This window comes from Balaenoptera acutorostrata, chromosome 8 (assembly GCF_949987535.1).
Source record: "Balaenoptera acutorostrata chromosome 8, mBalAcu1.1, whole genome shotgun sequence".
NCBI classification, from domain to species: domain Eukaryota; kingdom Metazoa; phylum Chordata; class Mammalia; order Artiodactyla; family Balaenopteridae; genus Balaenoptera; species Balaenoptera acutorostrata.
In genome coordinates, this window is record NC_080071.1 from 42,520,806 (window position 1) to 42,535,870 (window position 15,065).

The 15,065-nt window shown below is 35.6% G+C and overlaps 1 protein-coding gene across 4 annotated transcripts in view; it reads right to left on the reverse strand.

Moving 5' to 3' along the window:
- Positions 1-3,167: 3,167 nt before the first annotated feature.
- PDE1A (phosphodiesterase 1A) overlaps positions 3,168-15,065 on the reverse strand; it is a 362,506-nt gene continuing 350,608 nt past the window's right edge. For 3 of the 4 annotated variants that reach the window (XM_007190377.2, XM_007190378.2, XM_057551617.1), the window contains 2 exons: positions 7,611-7,727; positions 3,168-5,686 (listed from right to left, as the gene is read on the reverse strand). In XM_007190377.2, coding sequence (XP_007190439.1) covers positions 7,654-7,727 — 74 coding nt within the window. In that variant the 3' untranslated portion in view covers positions 3,168-5,686; positions 7,611-7,653. The remainder of the gene's footprint in view (positions 5,687-7,610; positions 7,728-15,065) is intronic. The other variant, XM_057551615.1, reaches the window with a different exon arrangement.

The following is a 15,065-nucleotide window of genomic DNA, read 5'->3' on the forward strand; positions in this document are numbered from 1 at the left end:
TCCAATAGCAACAGCATCGCTTCAGGCTCTACCCCGGTCTTATCGCATCAGAATCTCTGAGAGGTGGGGCTTAGCATCTGCAGTTTAACAGACCCTCCAAGTGATGTTGATGCCTGCTAAAGGTTGAGAACCAGTGCTGTAGTCAGCCTTGCTAAACTGCTCTGTGGGCCGTGAATGGGGGACAGGGGTACTGGAAGTCATCATCTCCCTTATCCTCAGGGTAGCTACACAGGCCCTGGGGAAGCTAGAGCTCCTAGCGATGATGGCCACTTGCACTAGCAACCTCTCTCTTTCATGCTAGGGTACAAACTCCTTGATCTGAAAAGGAAACAGGTGTCGGGCCACGGGCCAAATCTGCCAGATGGCCTGTTTTTGTGTGTCACTCCCATCCCCCAAGTTAAGAATGGCTTTTACATTGTTTTTATGTCTGGCTTTTACATTTTTACAGAGTTGTAAAAAAAAGAAAAGAAGAAGAAAATAAAGAGGAAGAAGGAGGTGGACGAAAAGAAGGAGAGGAGAGAGAGTGATGCAATGTGGCCTGCAAAACCTAAAATATCTACTTCCTGATTCTTTATAGAAAAGGTTTACTGACCCCTGGTGTAGACAGGGAGAAACTGTTTTTGAGAAGAAGAGTGATAGGTCCAAAGAATGAATTAAGGATATTTAATATAATAACAGTATGCAGAAAAGAAAAAGTGAAAAGAGCTGGAAGCAGAGAAGCCAAATGTGGAACACAAGTGAGATGGTAAAGATCTAAACCATGCAATGCTCTTTGAGCAGAAAAAAGGAAATGGGTCTTTAATGCTTATAGAAACAATATAACTTAACTTTCAGTTGACCCAAGTGCTATGCCATAGCAAGGTTCTCAACAACTGGAGAAATCATAGACTGTGTCCAGTTCAGCAATTTCTTGGGGTTTGGTTTGGTTTAGTTTTGAGGGAGTAGGACAGTGTTGAAAGCATGAACTCTGGAGCTCTTGTCTAGTGTAGAGGAAAAAACCTAATCTCTAAGTGCTTAGTGGGTGTTTCGGATTATCTCCATAATATTTAATTATTTCATAGAACAGTGATATGTATAGAAATCAACCAGTTATCTTCTTAAAAGGCCAATTCCAGTTCAAAAGTTCTGGATGGGGCCTGAGATTCTTCATTTCTAAGACGTTCTCAAGTAGGGACCACACTTTCAGTAGCAAAGTTCTAGACTGAACACCAGTGGTTATTTGAAAAGCAAACTTCTAAGGTCACATATTAAGCATGGGAAATAATTCCTCCATCCACAGAAATCAAAGGTACCTTTTCTGCCGTAATACATGATTTAATTGGTCACCAAAGCACACCTGCCCCTGCAGTTGGTCACTGGAAATTCTGTCCTCTCAGGGTGGTAGTTTTTAGGGACAAGAGCCTGGATAGAGAATAAAGCGTAGGATGGAATAAAGGTTAGAAAAGGAAGATAATGGATACAGTGGGTGGAGAAGACAGGACTGATCCTCCCACAGTGGCCAGGGACAGTCTATCTAGTGGTTTGGGGGCGAGCCACACTCCGACTTCGAATCCAGGGTCCTCAGCTTAATAGCTGTGTGATCTTACACAAATTATCTACCTTCTTCTGCCATGGTTTCTCATCTATAGATGGGGATAACAAATCCTCAAAGAGCAGTTAGTTACAGGGAGTAAAAGAGATAATGTCAGAAAATAATGTAATGCAGTAGTAAGACTGTAATAAGAACTAAATAATTGAATCTTTAATTATCAGAGATAAAAACGTATCAGCTTGAGATGCAAAGGAAGCTCTCCAACCATCACAACTGGTAAGGAAATAACCTAGAAATTTATTAATGTTACTAAAGGACAAATAGCCCCCAAAAGATCTTTAAATATACATGTTGGTCCATACATGGGATTTGTATCTAAAGTATTTGGAACTCCCTCCAAAGAAATTGCATGTATGTAATATGGGACATCATTAGGTGTTTGTTTTTTGACACTAAAATGTATGTTTTCATTGTAGTTTAAGGCTTGTACTAAAGGATGGATAAACTTTATGATATTTAGGAAAGCAATTAAACAGAAGACACAAGGCTTAACGTAGCTTCCAAAGGAAATATGTGTTTTATATCTACATTAAACAAAATTAAATTATTTTCAAAATTAAAATATGGCTTTTGAAAGCTTTTTGATATTAGGTGAAAACTTATCATGGAATCACATTTAAAGTAAAAAGTTCAGTTAAGTGTCATGTATCTGCTGACTAGATAAATTTTTACATTTTCATCAGATGCTTTAGCATCACAGAGACACAGCCTGAGAGGTGACACATATTGTGCCGATTACTCTTAATTCCATTAATTAAAACTCTCTAGGTCTTCACCTTGACTTGACACTCTTTGCTTCTTTATTATTCTCTGGTATTACCTTATTCACATTGTCCTTCTCCACAGAGCTGTCCTTTCGACTGCGCTTCTGTCCCATCCTACACAGATGTAGTAGAAAGAAAAAGAGGTCTTTGGTGTCAGCGTTCTAGGACCAATTCCAGTCTGGAATCTGCTGCTTGAGACCCACATGGCTTTAGACAAGGCTCTTTCTCTGAGACTTCGTTTCCTTACTCATACTGATACCCACTTTGCTGGATTATTGAGGATTAGAGATAATATTTGTTAAGTGTTTACCTGGAGCCTGTACATAGAAAATAGGCAATGAATATGAGCTTTTGTTTATTATTTGTTACTGAAACATCAACTCATGTGCCATCCATTCCAAGAAGTCTTCTTGTAAGCCCTGAAGATGGAGGCAGGTTTGACCTCCTTTAATACCTGGAGGTGCATTTTACTTGCACCTGGTTACTTTCATATGTGGCATTTTAGTTATTCATGGGTATAGATTATCTCCTTTATAAAATAGGAAATTTCTAGAGGAAAGATTCAGGTTTCCAGAATCCTATATGTGCCATGCATCTAGCCAGGAGTATGCAAATAATAGGTGCAATAATAAATGCTCAGTGAACATTTCTTTCATAGAGCAAAAATCACTTTCTGATTGAACTCATATCAACTTTCAAGATGGTGTACCTCTGGTTTTCCCTGATTTTGCCAACTTTTCAATGCCCCACCAAATTGAATTACATCAGGCACCAAATGGTTCATGATATTTTCCCTCAAGTATGATTTATTTAACAATCATATACAATAGGAAATACAGAGAATTACAGCAGAATAAAAACACAAGAATTGTAGCTTGTCATGTTAAAAATTAAATAAAAGAGATACCAGCTAAATAAAAAGGCATATGAAATTGTTAGATATATGTTGAGTAGCTGAGGATACAAATGCAAAGCAGGCCATTTAAGGCTCAGCAGCCGAATTCATCCATCCCTCTCTTTAGGATGGATTCAACATTGATGTTGGCAGAAGGGATGGGCACTGGTACCCTCTGCTCTGACTTCCTGCTAATTAACATGAGTTAGTGCCTGTCTTAGAGAGAGAGAGGAAGGAAGGAATAAGGATGATACAAAGGAGAGCAGGAGAGAAGGGAGGGGAAGGAGCAAAAGAGGGAGTGAGGGAGGGAGATTAGGGAAAAAAATGTGCATCAATAGCATGGCAACTCTTCTGAAGAGATGGAGCGAGTTTTCTCCACTCCCCTGGAAGTTCTGTCACAGCGCTTTATAAATTACATAACCTGGAAAATTAGGTTAAACCCCATATACAGAAAATAATGACTTCATTATATTCTTCTATTTTTTTAGTAATAGTCTATATATCTTAAAGTATTAATAGGAACAAAGTGGACATGTTTCTTATGACAATTAAGAAGCAGTGTTTCAATTTATTTCTCTGTTGAGAGACTCTATAGCTTTACTGAGAGACACCTGGCTCAAATAGGAACAATAGTAATTAGACTTCCCTGACAGTCATATTCTAATTTTAAATGCAGAATATTTTCTAGCTTGTAAATAGCTACCTTAAAAAAGACATTAAAAGCAGTAGTTGTAGTTTCTCCATAAATAGAAATAAGAAATCCATTGTAGGACAAAAAGTCACCATGATGTACATATCTATAAATTTCCCCCAACACATCATTATAGATCAATCTTTACTGCTTACATTTAAAATATCAATTGCATTATAATGTCTATGATACAATTCAATTATTTAGCTGTGTTCTACATATGCTTCAGGTGAAACAAAATCTAAGGAACTTATTCACAGAACATTTAAAAGCATCTTATACACAGTCTATGCACAAATATATCTTAAATTAAAATGCATACCTAATATGCATATAGAATATGGCTTACACATGAAAAGAGATCTAAGTTGTGAGTTATAAAATCCCACTACTTAGACTTAAAAGCTTGTGATTGCATCCATTTCTAAAATATTGCTTAGCATTGTGGAACCCAGGGAAGAAGCATGTGCAACAGAAAACTCATTAGGATGGACAACCCACCTTCACTTTATTCTTTAATTGATGGCTACCCTTAATTTTTTCCACCCAATTCTACCATTCACAAAGACAAATTTGTTTAGTCTCACAATCATTGAAGAGTTTGTACAGTGAAAAGTTACAACACCTACTTGTGCTTGACCTTTCTTGTCAGCTAATAACAAATAAAGGTAGCTCTTCAGTTTGGAGCAAAGGCAAGGCTCTGCACATGCTCAGGCAAAACATGACAAGGAAGCAGAGTCTCCAAGGGTTGCAGTTTGTTTCTGTGTGGTAAAATTATAAACTCACGTCAAATAACATTATCTGTACAGAAAAGTGTGGGATTCCATTTTCATAGACATTTTTGAATACACACACAGACTCGCACGCACACACACTTCTTGTCACTTATCCCTTGGCCTGTGATATATTTTGTTACATCCTGATGGGATCAACACCCCAGAAGGCAAATTCCATTCTCAGTTCTAGTGTCTGTCTCCAACAATGGCTGGAGGTTCTTGTCATCTTGGATCGTAGGTAGTGTGTGACTTGCATTGTGATGACACCCATGTAGGTGATGCATTAGTGCTTTGAAATCACAGGGATGGATGCAGGCTGGTCCACTGCTTTCAGGGGCAGGTTTCACTGTGGTTTCCCAGCTTGAGAGTTACAATGAAGAGTTCATCAGGTCACAGAGCCAGGGCTCTGATGCTCCATTGTTGTCATAGGACTTCAACCACAGCTTCTGAGCAGCCCCGGCTCTCACTTTGTTCCCATGTATTTAAAATAACAAGGACAATCTAAATAGCCTCAGAGCTGCAAAAATATTTTTCTATAATTTTGTTTTTGCTTTCCTTTTACTTAACATCTTGAAAATTTTACTGTAGTTACACCACTCTGTATAAAACAAAGCAAGAAAGTAAAATTTTAAAATGCCTCATCTTCTGCACACATATTGCATAGTTGCCTATGCAACTGGGTTCAAACTGATGAAAAATTAAAACTGTCCAACTTTTGTCTTAAAAATTTCTCTGGCTTGATTGAAGAAGGCCAAATTGTGGAGGAAGAGCAATGGCAGAAGCACTGGCCAAAATCTCTGGTAGCAACTTTGAGTGTATTTATTTGGTTAGAATTACTAGTTCAGAATTTATGTTCTTCTCTTATATGAGTCCATAAAATGGCCTGTTTCCCAGTGTGTGTTGAAAGAGGAGAATATAGGTTTGTGGAAAATTGAGGATTTAGGATATTTTAGTGCTGTTCTCATTATCCTGAAATAAAATCCAAATGAAAATGAAGATCATGTTTTAGTCATATATAGGCATCAATCACTGAATGGCAATTTCATGTTGGACTTTATATAGCTTGTGAAAATAAGGGATTTGTCAGTAGATAATAGATATTCTTTATATCAGTTGGGATTCTTCCTGTCTCTTCTGTGTGTGCGTGCGTGCATGCATGTGTGTGTATATGTATCTTTAAAGTTTGGATGGAGGGTATGCAGAAAAAATGCTGTAGCTAATATGAGACAATATCTTTAAATTGTTTAATACAGAGCTGGTTTTTAAAATTTCCATCAACTTTGTGGCTTGATTTCTATTTACAATTCCTATGTAAAATAGTAATCACAGTCACTAACTCTGGAATTGTTGATAGGACTAAATGAGATAATACGTATGAGATGTTCATCACAGTGCCTGACACTGATAGTTGCTATTAATGAAACTATTATTATCAATTAAAGAGTCTTATAACTAACTCAAGAATACTGAGAAATGAATCATCTTAAAAGCTAATCACATTTTAACTGTGTCATATCTAAAACAACATTTAAGGAGCTAATGATAGTATCTCAAAGGCTTGACGTGGTACCTGCAGCATTTTCTCTTGTCCCTACCATCAAGGGACAAGATAGCAGGACTCATTTTTATATTTTTTTTAAGGAGATACTAAGACATCTCTACTATAAGAAACACATTCCTCCCTTCTAACTCCCTTCTAACTGCCTGCACCTTCTCTGTTGGTCCAAGACAATGGTTCTCAAATTTAGTGTACAGAAATAGCAATAGACTGAATTATTAAAAATTCGATTCCTAAGGCATCACTCCCAGAGTTGGTAATTTGGTAGATCAAAGGTGAGCCCTAGAAGCTGAATTTTTTTTTAAACATCTTTATTGGAGTATAATTGCTTTACAATGGTGTATTAGCTTCTGCTGTATAACGAAATGAATCAGCTATACATATACATATATCCCCATATCTCCTCCCTCTTGGGTCTCCCTCCCGCCCTCCCTATCCCACCCCTCTAGGTGGACACAAAGCACCGAGCTGATTTCCCTGTGCTATGCAGCTGCTTCCCACTAGCTATCTATTTTACATTTGGTAGTGTATATATGTCCATGCCTCTCTCTCACTTCGTCCCAGCTTACCCTTCCCCCTCCCCGTGTCCTCAAGTCCATTCTCTACATCTGCGTCTTTATTCCTGTCCTGCCCCTAGGTTCTTCAGAACAATTTTTTTTTTTTTAAGATTCCATATATATGTGTTAGCATAGGGTATTTGTTTTTCTCTTTCTGACTTACTTCACTCTGTATGACAATCTCTAGGTCCATCCACCTCACTACAAATAACTCAATTTCGTTTCTTTTTATGGCTGAGTAATATTCCATTGTATATATGTGCCACATCTTCTTTATCCATTCATCTGTTGATGGACACTTAGGTTGTAGAAGCTGAATTTTTAAAAAGGGAATCATTGATGCAAATGTCCACGGATTTTAGCAAATATTGATGTTGTTTCATAATATGTACTTGCTTTGTTATTATCACTCAGTGTAAACATTCATATTTCCTACATGATGTAGAAAAGGAAATTGGTATAAAACATTCATATTTCTTGTATGGAATAGTGGAAGAAACCAGGATTAAACCTCCCCATAGGATATAGCTTATTATTTTTAAAGGACTAACAGGCCTCAGTAAATATAATTTTTATGGATGAATAAGTCAAGAATCCTTTGAAAAGGTAAATTTAAAAGTTAAATATTTAAAGCTTACCTGTTAATGTTTTGCTCCAGAAAATAGAGATTTAAAAGAAGAATCCAGGAGGACATTTAATTAAGATAACTTTGTTTCTAATGATATTCTACAAACCATCCACTTCAGAAATAAATTTCTCAACTAAAAAATAAAATTACCTCTCATGTTTAAAATGACAGAAGCCTTTAAGTTGTTTCAAACCTATGAATGTGTCTCAGCATGTTTTTCTTCGGAACTTACTAGATCTTCTGAGTTCTTATGAAGATCAGGCTCACCTAAAAAATAAGCAAACAAATAACAAATAAACAAAAACAAAATAGGTCTGAGGAAAAAAACCTAATAAGGTCAGGAAACTAAAGCAATTAGGAAAGTGTTGAAGACTGGATTTTACAATGGATCTGTGGCATATTTCTCCAAAGATACCAGACATTTTCTTTTCAGCCTGTGGATTTATAGAGTATAACAAATCATCTTCTGGTGGTTATACAAATTTGTAAAGTTGCAATTTAATCTGGGAATACAGAAATGAAACAGATGAAACATGTTTAAATCTGCATTAAATCAAACATAAAAATTATGCATGTTTTCCCCAAATATTTTTAATTGAAACAAATTCTTTTAAACAAACCCTCTGATGTTCAGTGTCTTTTACCACACATTGCTTAGTTGCTATGAATTTAAAACAAATGAGCATAAGAGAATGTAATGTTTAAGATAAGATATCATCTGCCAAAACAAACTATTGGAATTTATAATCTTAGAATCACTCAGCTTCTATATAAACCTTGAAAAAAATTAGCATGGAAAATGTTCCAACATTTCTAGAGAGGTTGCAGAGAATCTAACAAAAATAGAAACGTAAAGCAAAATGTACAGATAAAAGAGTCTTATTATATAAGAAAGTTAAAAAATGAGCAGAAATTAATTTTTGAGTCAATTACTCAAAATACCTTGATATTTCAGAAAACAGTCATAAATGATAGAATGTTCTCTCTATCTGAAATTTGATTGAAAATATACTAAAAATTAAACTTTGCAGTTTGATTTTGAGATCATTTCTCCAACAATTATATAATTATAAAATTAGTGAACATATAGAACTTAGGGAGTATTATCACAAAGCAAAATTATTTTGTCCCTTACTTTCTCTTTAAAATATATTCAGTGGGAGAAACTTATCTTCTGTCCCAAGTTCAATCTTTCAGAGAGTATCAGGACTTTTCCAATCATTCTTACATAATAAAAACATCGTGTGATAACATTAAAATGCCGGTGTCTTAGGTCTGGTCACATATAATACACATCAATCTTAAAACAAAGATAAAACTTCTTCCCAACCTTCGGTTTGTTTCAGAGCTTAGAAAGGGTGGTGATGGGGGGAGGGCATGATTGATGTTTCTTTCATTTCTTGTTTGCCCTCCCTCAGCTGGCTACCTTGGACTCCTGAGCTGGAGCAAGGGAGAGAAGAAGGCTAAGAAGAGCAGCAAAGTTCCTCTTTGACTAGTACTACTGTAGGATGGCTTTGCACTCACTAGACCAGGTAGGTGTTTAGAGCTGACTCTATTCTGTGAGCACATTCATGGGTTCTCCAGGGACCTCTTGCCAAGACCATGGCTGGAGACTTCACACACCCTTGGTATGGACATATGAAACTCTGGTTCCTTTACAAGGTCCACAGCCCCTGGAAATTTGTTGGTACATCTCCAGCTTCTGTCTCCTGAGGTCCTATCATGCTTACAAATATAGGTAGGTTACACTTGGCTCACATGGAACATTCACTAGGCCTTTATTCCTATAAATTACTTGAGAAAAGGCTGAAACCTATACAGCTTCCTCTCCTTCGGCTTATCTGTCACCTTCTAACCTTTTAGACCTCTCACGTAAGAACTAGATTCCATTCCCAATATCCCCCTAACTTCAAGCTCTCCAAGGGTGAAGCTATCTTCCTTTGATCTGAGGTGAAGAGGGAAGCATTTCTACATCTTTCCCAATAGCAGAGAACTCATTAAAGAAATCTTCCTCACAAATCCTATTCTAACCATCAACAACCTGGCCCTTTCAATTGTTTGAATTGGGCGAAGGTTATAAGCATCCTATTATTGACTTTTGGATCTTCCATGAAATTTCTGCTTCCCAGGTCAATTTGTTTCTGACATTTATCATCTAGTCTTGGCTTAAACTTCTGATTTAATATCGTGTTACTTATAACTAGATTATAACAGAACAAAATAGACTAGAATAGAACAGAACAGAACAGAGTGGAAAAAAATAGATTGAATTAGAAAGAAAGGAATATAAGTAATTAATTCTCTGTTTCTCAACATTTTTGAGAATCTTTTACAATGGACAAAGGACACTGAGCTTTACCAATAATCGAATGCTCTTACTTCTGGTGGATAAAGAACTCGCCAATAACAAAACAGTGGAAGAGGAGCAAAATAGCAAATGGTTAAAATGCAGCAATTACAAAAAACAAATCCCTAAATGTTACATAGACTACATCCAAGAGTAATTCCATACATGCAATTAGAAAAGTAGCAATTTAAAACTATGACCAACTCAAGATAAGATTTTTGTAGCACTGGAAAAAAAATATATTCTTTGCAACTGTAAAATTCCAGGTGTTTTCAGGGGCAGGTACACAACATTGCCAATCGCATGGCAGCCAGAATGCTTAGGAAAATACTGAATTAGCAAATTCAAATTCAAATCACATTACTTTTAGTTAATAAATCTTTAGTTGTAGAAGCCTTTACAACTAACTTGGATTACTTGGAAGTAACCCTTAGGCTTTCATAAAAAAGGGTTACTTGGAAGGGTTACTTGAAAGTAATGCCTAGGCTTTCATAAAAAAAGAAAGCCATATCATTCTGATATATCATTCTGACAGAAAAGAAGAACGGATTTGCATTTTTCAATTCATTACAGATCATCTTAGATAATCTTCACGACCCAAGAGTGGTCTGTGTAAAAGACCTTCTTGAGAAGCATCCCTATAATCCAAGGTTCCAAACATTTTTGAATCAGAGTACCCTCTTTTAGTCTGATGAAACCTATGACCTCCTTAAAGTAAAATTCATAAATAAATGAAATGAAATACATGGGATGACAAGGGACTTCATTTTTATTAAAATACAATTATCAACATCTTTAAGTAATCCTTAACATGTTAAACAGTAATATATGTGCTTCTTTATCAATGAGTTAAATAACAAGGTCTAGCTGCAGGTCTGTCAGCTGAGTAATTTTGAAATAATAATATCAAATAATACTTCAAGGTATCCCCATTAATTTAAATATGTTATGAAAATATTGATGATTTCTATTGGTGACAAACACAAATACCCCAAATGTTACTCTGTGTATTTTTGCCTGCAAATGAAGGAAATCCTAAATTTTAGTTAAAGGTTAGTAAAAAAATCACTCTCCAAGTGTACAGGCTCTATCTATATAACCTGGGTTAAAACCTTTGATTTAGCCTAACTTTATTTTATGGGTAAGAAACAGGCCCAGAATAATCAAGTGATTTCCTTCAGTGTAGATCACAAATAGATAACCTGAAGTAAAAATTATTGGCTTTTAAGTCACTATTATTTCAACAAGACCCATAAAGTGACCTAGGAATTTCATTTTACTGAAGAGATTTGCAAGTTCCCATACATAGGAAGCTACACCTTAGGAATGAATGCAATGGGTTTGTTCAAAGCAGGTGCATAGAAGCTTGGTTGATAGCCAGGAAAAAGGCAGTGAAAGTAGGGAAACTTGGATAATTCTGTTCATCTCAAAGAGCTTTTCGGTGTTCATCTAAATGTTGAAATTTGAAAAAAGTAATTTGTAAAATGATGGAAATATTGTTTTTGCTTTATAAACACAGTGTAAAATCAGAGGGGTGCAAGGAGGGGATAGAGGTCATAGGAGGGGCAGATCTACACAAATAAACAGAAATCCTTTAAATTTAGCTAATCTAAATCTTAGCCTGCAATTTGAGCTCACTATTATTATATTAGAATCATAGTATGTTAGCTTTGTAGATGATATAAATAATACTTGCAGGGAATAATGTAAGGCACACAATCAGCTGGGTATTAGAGACTCCAGCTGTCCAGTTATGGTCTTGTTGAACTAGTATTTAAAAAATAATCTGCTAGGATAAATTATTATACAATTGAAAATATATCAGTAATAACACTTTGTGAACAACTGCTAGGTGGCGGGCACCATTTTAAGTGCTTCACTTATCTTAATCACCTGAATCTTCACGGCAAAGTGTAGAAACTGATACGTAGGTTAAGTCATCTGCCCAAGGTTTCAAGGCTGTCTAGTGACTGAATCTCTCTGACAAAGTCCAACCAGAATCTTGCCCTCTAGCTTCACCATTTCCCAAACTACAATTATTTGCATACCATCTTCACCATTTCTGCCATATCTATATGCCATTTATTCTATTAGTTACTAATATTTTTCTTCACACAACTTTAAATCTATTCTCTTTTCAAAGATTAGTTTTGTCCTAAATAGTAATATCCAAGATATACGATTTGATGTGCTTGTTGTGTTTTCCTAACATGTAGAATTCATAATTAACAAAAAGATAATTTCTTCTATAAACACAATAATTGATTTAATTTAATGGTTTATATTTGCCCTCATACATTTCTCACTTATCTGACCCAACAATCCCTGCATGGAGTAGTAAAACTATCACCATAATTTCCATTTTAGAAATGAGGAACACATGGTCAGAAGGAATGACTGACTACTCCAAGGCACCATGGCCTGGGAGAGGTTGGGAGACAGACCCCCATATTATCCCTTAAAAAATACTCCAGTTAATTTTCCATATTTAGTAGAAGCAGCAAATAGTGTTTGAAAAATACTTGGCAAAAATTGGTTTGTGTAGTCTTTTCAGCAGAAATACTAGTTCTGAGTTATACTGCATTATCATTTCTTCATAAGAAAAACATTACCTTTGCTATGTATAGCAGTATTTCCTCACACAGGCAGATCTGTCTAGGTTGATTCAGTTCTATTTTTGGTCCATTTGTGTAGCTTATGTTGCCAATAACTAGAAAGAATTGATAATCTAGGATTGAAAGTTATAGTCACTGGAGAAACGTAATGTGGGATAAATTGGAGCTTCTGATTCTAAACGGTGTTTTGACATCTGTATAATATGATTTGCCTTGCAGGTTGGGAATAAGAAATCTTCACATCAGGAGAAAATACTCTTCATTTAAATGCCTCTTGAGAGGAAACTGTTGTGTATTTTCTGCCTGAGGATAAATTTTGCTGTGTGCATGAAGGTAACAGTAAGCAAAGGAAGGAGTGAACACTAAATACCAAGAGAGATGAGAAGAAAAAAAGAGGTGAGGCTGCTGAAGAAAAATTCCACCTCTTTCCAAATGTGCTAGTTTCAACCCTGTAAAGTTAGAGGAAGTAATGCCTTATTTCATAAAGTGTTATATAAGATACAAATCAAGAAATGGCCAGATTATTTTTTGGTCAACTAAAGCAGTACAAAACACACCGATTCACATTAGCAATGTGAATGAATCCCAATACGCATGTATTAAGCACCTAAAGATGTGGTGAGTTCTGCACAGAGATGATCAAAGGTGATCTGTGGAAAATGAATGCACGATCTCTATGTATATTCATCTGCCATTCTGTAACATTTCACTCCACTTGGGGAGCAAATAGCACATTAAACAGCCAGAAGTCTTAAAGTTCCATAGAAACTAGAGTTTAAACAATGAAGAGAGGTAGTGAGATGTCTTCTTAAAAGAGTTCAGTGTAAAACTGGGTCTATAGGATGTATGTGTTTTGGTGGCATGAGGATAGGAATATTCTCCTGATGAGGGGAGTGAGGAGGTGAGATGGAAGAGCGGAATGGAATATGAGCAAAGGCAGCAGATTGGAAAGAAAAAGATGCGCCAAGGAGGAAGTGAAGCCCAGTTGCAAAAACTTGACTCAGAGTTCCTGCCCACTGACTAAAGTAATGGTTTCTCCTTCAGTGTCATTCTTTTAGAGGAAAGCTCTCACACCTATTGAAATGCTCTTATTCTCAGATGGAATTTGTCTGATTGGATCACAGATCTTTTTTTTTTTTTCTTTTTTTAAGCAGTCTCTGGTGGCAGGGAGATGGTGAGAAAGTAAGGGCACTGATTGTCTTTGAAGGTAGGGAAGTTGGGAGGGTAGCAATGGAGAAAGAAGGTCTAGGGTAGTGAAATGAAGGCCACTCAAATCATACTTTGCCTGCTGTAAAGAATGGTAGGAATGGTTGTGGAAATTTTAAGATTTGGTTCTTAGAACCAATTTAACGTGAGTGGCAGTATGGGTCTTCTCTACTTTCTCAATCAGGGAAAAGATGGGATGAAAATTGAATCTGAGAAGTGCAGCAAAAATTCACATTTTCTTTATCTTTTATAAGCAAAAAAAATACATAAAGAGTACTAATTTTAGGTAATCTAAACTAGTTTTAAAAGTTAAAACTTGGAAAAAAATTGTAAAATGATAGAAACACTTTGGCTTTGCTTTTAGTATTCTAGTTAATTGGGTTTTCTATTTAAAGCTAGATTAAGAAAAAAAAAAGATTTCAATTGCTTTCAGTAAAAATGTTTAAGTATGTCAATATGTAAACCTACTTTTGTGCCTAAATGGAGAATACTGAACATAACTGAACTTGTTTTAATGATAGATAATCCTGCAAAAAACCTGAGGGCTATTGTTTTAAACATAAGCCATTAATTCTCACTCTCCTATACATGTAGAATAGAGTATCATTCATGTTTAGTGGCTCTAGGTAACTACTAAAAAGATCAATTCTTGATTTTACTGCGTTGTCACCAATTCTACTCAATTTGAAAGTTAAAAAAATAGTTGAAAGTTCTACTTTCAACGTGAGATTTTATAACATAATGCTACTACTATCAGAAAATTATTTCTCAAATTGCTCAATTTTAATAATGTCAGAAAGAAAAATCAATGAGGCATGTACATGATATATCTTCCCACTTATCCACAATCTCTGGCCTACAATTTTCCATAAGGTTCTGAGCTCTTGTGTTTTAAAATGGGTCCAAACATGGACGTGAAGAAGGTGTGATCAGATTTTAGACTGTAGATCTTTACACAAAACCTTTAAAAAGGATACAATACATAAACAACTTTAAATTTCAAAATCTTATTATAATCTGCCTACATGTATTTTAACATGAATATGCTGTTACATATTGATTTATTAAATCATAAGTGATCTGTTAGAAAGAATATAGATTAATGAGTAAAAATTGCAAAGTTTATTACTATTAATAATATTAGCAGCAACAGCAAAAACAGTAGTTAATATTAAGGGAATAGTTACCATGTGCCAAGAACTATGCCAGGTGCTTCTTATATTTTATCATTTAATCCTGCCAACAATTTCTATTGCCCGAGATCACATACCATCTAAGGAGCAGAGCTGAGCCTTCAACCTCAATGTACTAACCTGAATAGCTTGGTCACCTAGTACTAACTCCCTGACCCAAAGGGGCAAGTTTCTATTGGATCTGAAAGAGTGAATGCATTTTGTGTTGCCTGGAGAAATGCAATTGCAAAGATTCAAGTTGAAA